Source organism: Rattus norvegicus, chromosome 14 (assembly GCF_021556685.1).
Source record: "Rattus norvegicus strain SHRSP/BbbUtx chromosome 14, alternate assembly SHRSP_T2T, whole genome shotgun sequence".
Classification (NCBI taxonomy): Eukaryota; Metazoa; Chordata; class Mammalia; order Rodentia; family Muridae; genus Rattus; species Rattus norvegicus.
This window is the reverse complement of record NC_141547.1, coordinates 9,522,348-9,529,868: the sequence shown is the minus strand read 5'-3', so window position 1 is coordinate 9,529,868 and position 7,521 is coordinate 9,522,348. Positions and strand designations below refer to the sequence as shown.

The following is a 7,521-nucleotide window of genomic DNA, read 5'->3' as shown; positions in this document are numbered from 1 at the left end:
CTAGGTGTTTATTGGTTGGTCTTGAGAAACCAAACTCCTTCATACATTTTATCTGAAGTGGCATACTGAATGTGCTTTGCAGAGCTGTCATACCACTTGACAGCCAGCCCTTTTCAACCACTCTAAATGAGTCCTAATGGAAAGCCAGACTGAATTCTCATTTCTGTAGCACAAGTCTTCTTGTTCAGCATTCCTCTAAATCCCAGACCACACTTTAGTTCTCAGTGAGAAGACATGGTGTATCCTTTTTATAAAACCAAATACTAAAATCCTATTTTTGAAGATAAAAAATCCAACCAATTCGAGGTGGTCCGATTTTTATAGGATCTTCAGATGGTTGCAAAAGGCCAAGAGAGGTTGCATTGTTCTCAGTCAAGGTTGTAGGTGACAGCCAGGAGGCCAAGGTCCAAGATGGATTTTCAGAATAACCCTTGTTAATACTGCTTGACACTGGTGAATCCATATGGTTATGTACACGCAGCTATCTTGTGTTGTCACCTGAGTGGTGACTGTGCACTTGTGTTGTGGGGTGAAACTGTTGTCAGTTATCTCCTTGATTGCTCTCTCGCATGCATGGAGCACAACAGGTGTGGAGTCAGCTCTTCTATCTTCCCGAGGTTCAGTTCAGGGATGGGTGGCTTCTTTGGCAGCCATCTTACCAGCCTGTCCATCTCTGCTTATTCAGACCAGATCTCTCAACTGAACTTCAGTCTATCAATACAGCTAGGATGGGGAGGTAGTGAATGAATTCCTGATTCCACCTGCCCAACCCAGCTTGTCTTGGAATGTGAAATTATCGATACAGCTCTTGAGGTATCCTTTTAAACTGAATGTCCATTGGTTCATGATGAAAACAAGTCCTGGTTATGACTTGAAATGTGCTGTATCTGTATTCTTAAAGGTTCCCTGTCAGCAATCAACAAAACACGCCAGAGGTTCTGGTAACTCATGTCAGTAGCCCAACAATGCCATGAGCCTCATCTTCTAAAAGTAACCAAGATATTGTCAAAATAAACCAGTCTGCTCTGAACCGTTTAGAAACCAACGCTGACACAAACATCAAAGCAATGGCCAAACTACTCAACCTTGGCAAATTCATGCTTCTGTGGGCTCAACACTAAAGAAATCGCCAAAGTTCAAGGAGCCTCAACGACCAAGTGGACTCTCACCTTCAATTCTCAGATGATGTTCGTATTTTCTTAAAAGTCGTACATATCAACACTTAACTTAGGTTTTATTTTAAAAAGACTTTATTCATTTTGATCAGGGGAAATGACAATCTCAATGTCAACTTGTCACCTAATTGTAAGCTTGAACTCACAGGTATCTTTCTCTGGATACTGTACCTACTAACAATGTGAAATGATCTCCCTTCTACTTTCTGGCTGCAAGTTGAAACAAACAGTTCTTTTTTAATGGCCAACACTGGTACCAGGCCAGAGGAAAATCAGGCCAAGGCATGGTAACTTGACAGCCTTGCTAGCAAGTACAAATATCATGGAACAAAGTCGTAGGCATTTAAAAAAAGGTATCAGTATAAAAAGCTTACACTGGTCTAAGACCAGGCACTCTAAACATACCCCCCAAACCCAGAAGCTTTTGTGGAACCGTGGAGACCTCTAAGCCCAACATTTCCCGAAAAAACCCAAAGCCTGTATTACTGTTAAATCCTTAAAGTTTTAAATGCACCACAAGATACACACCATGTAACTTTCCACAACTCGCCCCCCCCACCCCGCCTCAATATCAAACTGTTCTGTTTAGCTCAGGTACTGTGGTGGGACAAACTCACCCCACTGCACCCACTTAGTGGCTAATCCCAGATGAAACTGATGATCTGGGCACCAGTTGGACAGCGTTCTTCCTCTGCATTTACCTCTGATCTAACAGACAAACCACCAGCTCTTTAAAGTCATCTGTGAATTACACATGGTTTGTCAGATAGGCATAGAGCAAAGGTAGTCAACTGACAAGCTTTGTGGTAGCCAACAGGTTCATTTCAACAGTGAGGGACAGAAACAAGGGCATCATTTGTGCTCCGGCAAAGAATACTTGCCAGTGAGGTACAGCCTAGCCCAGCAAGGTGCTTCCCTTAGAACCATAATCCAAAAGCACACCACGTGTCACCAATCAAAACAGACTAGTGTCAGTCTCCAGATACCCAGGGGGAAACATTATTCCAAAGGTGTGGAAGGAATCAACAGAGAAAAAGCATTAGACTTTAAGTACAGAATAACACCCACAGAAACCAGAGACAAGGAGATACCATGAGCAGTCTCTTCTGTGGACCAATACCCCCTACAAAACAAGCTGCGCCTTAAGTTATTGCTTCTTTATAAAATTACATTTCCACAGAACTATGCAGTACCTGACGCAGAAAAACAATCACATAAGGAAGCATTTATTTGAGGTTGAACATGAAGTCACACAAATAAAAATTTGTATAAACACAAATCCACATTGAGTCATAACACAGGGAAGGAACAAAGGACAGATTAACAAAGGAACTAATTGGCAGCTATGTACAGTGGGACACAATTGTGTCATGTACACTACAAAGTCTTTACAAAATAATCATCTTAGGTCAACAGAAGATCAAGCAACCTTCAATGTCGTCCTGTAAGATGGTTTCTTTACACCTCCTAAAACAAAAACAAAACACCCATTAGATGTGTGCGGTCCCCACAAGCTTGTAAAAGGTCCACTTTCATGAACTGCTTTAAGTCCTCACTTCAATTAAAGATCACATGCATAGTGACCAGCAAAGCACAGTTTGGGGATTGAAACTCGCTGGAGTTCCAACGACACTGAACGGATTCAACTTAGAACATGGGAATGCAATCTTCCCTGTTATGAGTCTAACAGGTGAGGGCCAACCAGAAGCATCAGGTGAGCCAACTGGAGTGCTACCAATGAATTCCCGGCAGCTGCCATAGTTAGGACACATAGTGAGAGCCAATTGCTTTGTGCATATGATCTTTAACTTACATCCCAGATTTAAAAGTTCTTGTTTTGGTTTGTAGATTTCACTATTAGCTATAAAAAGAAAAAGCAAGCATTAAATCTTAAAGAATGAACACTTAAAATGAGGCTCCACAATTGAAATACAACACTAAACAGAAGACCAAAATGATTAAGCTGTAAAAAGGCATTTATGTACTTTAACTCCTGTAAAAAACCATTTAAGTTAAGTTTAGACACTTAGTCTCCAAAAAGATTAAAAAAGCAGCCAAAGTCTGGTTTTCCACTTTAATCTTTACGCTGGTACATGAAGTTGGAAGAGACCATACCACAGGACAGCGTTTTCTGGTGTATGCCTTGCGCTCTGCCCGCAACGTGCGACCCCCAGAGATAGACGTGGTCAGGGTGACACACGGCCTGCAATGAAGTTCCCGCTGGCGGGTACAAACAAGGTATAATGTCAGAGTTAGAAGACAACATTCTGGTTTTCCTTAAGTTGTACCCATTTCAGTACTTTACCTGTTAATAGTTCTAAAAAAGTTTAATTATTCCTCTACACCTCCTGGTACACAAAGCAAACAGAAAAACTCTTAAGTTTTTCTGTAATTCTAAAAAAGGTGAGGTAAAACCTTAAAGTTAAAGATCTATAGACACTTTAGGCAAAACAGGCTTATAAAGCGATTACACATTAACAATTTAGCAAGGACTACGCAACATAGTTTACTCATATCGTTCATTTGTCTATTCATCTTTAAGTTAAATTAGCCATTGCCAATGTTTTCCTGTAGCCTCACACACCTGCTCTCCCAGCGTCCTCCTTTAGTAGGGCTGGTAATTGTTCTGGTGATTGCCACCCCCTCGGGATGCCTTGCCATAAGTGCTCTGCTGACCTATGGGAGAGGAGACGAGTTTTACTAACCAAGTTTCCTAAAAAATTGTTTTCCTAAACACAGAAAAAAATCTTCCCGTAAGAACCCCTGCATGCCGCACAAACATGAAAACACAATAGTCGGTACAGGCAATAGCTGCGGACATGTCAACAGGAAAATGCGCGCACGCGCGCGCGCGCGCACACACACACACACACACAGGACGACAGAGTGGGAAGCACTTAACGGGTAGGCAGGTGCTCTTACCGCTGTAGTCTGTATATCCCTGTCCATATCCATAGCTCCCATAGTTATACCCCGTATAGTCATAGCCGCCATAGCCACTATAGCTCTCATCACCATAGGCACTATTATAATTTCCATATCCTTGATCATAATAGTTATTAAATCCTTGGTTCCAGTTTTGGCCCTGACCTGAAACAATGCACAAGGATGGTTAGGAACAACTTGGACTGTCCCAATCCCACCGCAAACTGACCCCCTCCTGTCCCCTACACTGTTTACTCCTATTCAACCCCCTCCCCCCGCAGGCCAGGCCACCAGGTGGGACTCTCCCAACTTCAGTCTGGGGTGTCCCTTATGGGTCAGCTACCCAGCTGCTCACTGCTTCAGTTTAAATCTCAGCAGGCCCAGAGCAAGGCTCACCTCTTCCGCGTCCCCTAGCACCACCTCTTCCACCAGCCGCAGCCCCTCTTCCACCTTTCTGTTGCTGCTGCTGCTGCCTGTACACCTCTTTGGGTTGTGCAACTTTGATTTCACACTAGAAATAAACAGAGATGTTGCCGATGTTCTAAGTTCTGAACATAGAACAAGTTATCCCTTCAAATAGATTCCACACACTTCTCAATGTAGTTAAGTGATTTACCTTCCCAGAGCCTATCTGATGGTATCTGCTTTCTAACAGTTTCTTTACTGGCTCTTCGTCTGTGTATGTGATAAAACAGAATCCTCTTCTCTCATTAGTCTTCGTATCCATGGGCAGCTCAATGTTTTCTATCTGAAATCAGGTGCAGTCCAAACAAACAAACCCACCAGTTAATGAAGACTTCAAAATGCCACGGGCTCTTTACACAGACCCCTCTGCCGACCACCACTTTCTAAGAAGTTGTGTTATGTCCTTTTATAGCATCTCATAGCCCAGCGGCCACCAACTGGTAAAACACTCTACCCCTGCTGGGGCTTTGGCTAAGATTAGATCGTGCTTTCCACTACAGCACAGACAGTAAGAGACAGTAGGTGAAGACACCCAGCAGTAATTCAGCCCCATCCTGTGAAATATTAACGAACCCTACACACGTGACCAAACATGAGTACAATCAGACACACGAGTACAAACACGGCCCACCTCTCCGAAGGCTCCAAAATATTCTTTAATTTGTTCTTCTGAAGTATCTGGACTCAATCCACCCACAAAAACCTTTTTAGGGGGTTCTTTCCCCTTTAAAGCTTTGGCCCTTTTGGGGTCTATCAATTTGCCATCCAGTTTGTGTTCCTTCAGTTCCAAAACCTGGAAGACAAGTTAGTGTGACAGGAACTTAAAAGCCTGGAGCAATTTGCAAGCAACACAATAGACACAAATCGAAACACAGCCCTACCTTATCCACACTAGCAGCATCTTTGAAAAGCACAAATCCAAATCCTCTTGATCTTCCAGTGACTGGATCTGTTTTAATTGTGCAGTCTACAACTTCCCCAAACCGAGACAAATATTCAGTCAGATCTTTCTTGCTTGTATCCCAGCTCAAGCCTCCAATAAACATTTTACTAGAAATAAAGTTATTCAAGAAAAACAGGCTTAACAGATTGAACAAATACAGACAGGGCAACTTACTCGCCAGGCTCAAGCAAACACTAACATTAGCGCACAAAAACCTTGGTATCACCTGCTCACACCAACTGACATGTTGCTTTCTACTGTGCAAACACACAACTTAAAACAGGCCATTAGACTGACTAGGTAGCTGTCCTGCTCTGGTTACTTTGGGTTGCAAAGCACAACTTCCACACCGAACTCCCCACAACTTTACGTAGACTTTCGTCCACAGCCTAAAAGCCAACTTGCTACCTAGAAAACTTTTAGTGTCAGTCGCCTACTGGTGCCCAAACCAAAACTTTCCCAAACCTCCCCAGCAAAAGTCGCCCGAGCGGCAACACACAATGAAGAGGCGGCGGCAGCTGCAGCCACTCAGCCAAGTGGCGCACAGAGCCCGGCCCCTCCCCCCCGGCCCCACGCGGCGCCTGCGCACTCGGGACACCGAAGGCGCCGCCCTCCTTCACCAACCCCCTCCTCCCTTCCCCCACCCACGGCGGGCCTCTCGAGTCACCCCATCTTACTTTCCGCTAGTGGGGAAGCTACTGGGGTCCAGCGGGCACGCGGAGAATCGACTCGGGGAAAGACTGGGGGCAGCGCGCGCGGCTCCAGAGGGACGAAGGGCGCGCGCGGGGCTCTGGGGGAGGGGAAGAGCGGAGCGTGCGGTACCCGTCATCCTGCTGGTTCTTGCTCGCGTTGATCTTGGATCCCTCTGCGAACTCCTCTATGTTGCTGTACTCATTCATGTCCTCCATGGTGGCGGAGCCGTCGGCAAGGGGGTGCTGGCGCGCAGTCCGGGTCCCGGGGGCAGCGGCGGCGGAGCGTTGTATGGAGCTAGATTTAAAATGGCGGCGGAAGAGATCCGGCCGCCGCCTGCGCCCTCCCTTTATAGCTGCCCCGCCCGCCAATCGGGAGGGCTGCTGGGCGGTGACGTGGCGCTGGGTCCGGCGCGCCCCCTGCCGGGAAGAGCTGGAAGCGAGCGAAGGGAGGAGAGGGGCGAGCTGCCGCGGAGCCCGCGGCCGCCAATGGGAAAGGCTGCGGGAGGCTAAAGTAGCGGGAGCCGAGGGGAACAATGGCGGCGGCACATGGGAGAGCCGGGGCGGGACCTCCATCGCGGGGCTCCGGGTGAGGAGCAAGGTCGCGCCAGAGGGCCGGGCTGAGATAACGGGAAAATCAGTGCAGCAGGACCGAAGGGCAGGGAATCCCGAGCGGCGCTGTCGCAGGGCCACAGTTCCTCTTGCCTTGAGAATCGTTTGCGTTCGGCGTCCAGTTCGACTCAGTCCCTTGCTGCGCCCTCAGTCTCCCAGTGCAGAGCTGCGGCGGCGGCTGCTCCAGCAAAGGGTGGCGTGCACCTAGCGCCGCTCGCCGAAGCTGCAGCGCTCCCGCCCGCCCGCCCTCCCGGCGCACGCGTGTTTTGTCCTCGCGCCGGCTGGAATCAGCGGAGCAGAAAAGCGGGTCCGCGATGACCGCCTCCGTTCTGGCGTGGGCGGCGTTGGCTCAGAGGGCCTCCGCTGCAGGATCTCCGCAGCCGGGTCCGTGCGTTCTCCCGGGCTGGCCGAGGCCGCGGCGGAGGGCGGGGCCTGCTCGGATGACTGAAGATGTGCCAAAGCGCACGCGGTGGGCGGGGAAGGGGTCAGGTGCCGGGGAAGGCAAGGGGCACTCACGTCCCGGGCGCGCCACTCAAGGGACTCCCGTCTGCACGCGCCCCGGGCCTCCTGCGCGGGCTCCACCAGGCTGCGGAGGGCCGGCGCCCGCGCTCGGGGTTCCGGGCTCCGGGCTCGGGTATTCGCTTCTTTGTTCCCGCCCACGCGAGGCCTACTTTGACGGATGGCGTTCGCGGCTTTCCGGCGGCCAATGGGC

The 7,521-nt window shown here is 48.5% G+C and overlaps 1 protein-coding gene across 11 annotated transcripts; it reads right to left on the bottom strand.

The window, feature by feature from the left end:
- Positions 1-1,227: 1,227 nt before the first annotated feature.
- Positions 1,228-7,459, bottom strand: Hnrnpdl (heterogeneous nuclear ribonucleoprotein D-like). 11 transcript variants are annotated; one of them, XR_015636575.1, is made up of 10 exons: positions 6,331-7,420; positions 5,447-5,615; positions 5,197-5,358; positions 4,717-4,848; positions 4,497-4,611; positions 4,098-4,265; positions 3,760-3,851; positions 3,291-3,395; positions 2,989-3,036; positions 2,381-2,642 (listed from the first exon to the last, which is right to left on the bottom strand). XR_015636575.1 is itself a non-coding variant. In NM_001401450.1 (8 exons), the coding sequence occupies exons 1-7, from the start codon at positions 6,771-6,773 to the stop codon at positions 3,781-3,783; spliced, it is 1,260 nt and encodes a 419-aa protein (NP_001388379.1). In that variant the 5' UTR covers positions 6,774-7,459; the 3' UTR covers positions 1,228-3,395; positions 3,760-3,780. The 11 variants fall into 11 exon arrangements, 5 of the variants coding, with proteins under 5 accessions (NP_001388379.1, NP_001388378.1, NP_001388377.1 ...); XR_015636578.1 differs by having other exon boundaries at positions 6,186-6,521; NR_174877.1 differs by lacking the exon at positions 2,989-3,036 and having other exon boundaries at positions 1,228-2,642; positions 6,331-7,459.
- Positions 7,460-7,521: the final 62 nt, after the last annotated feature.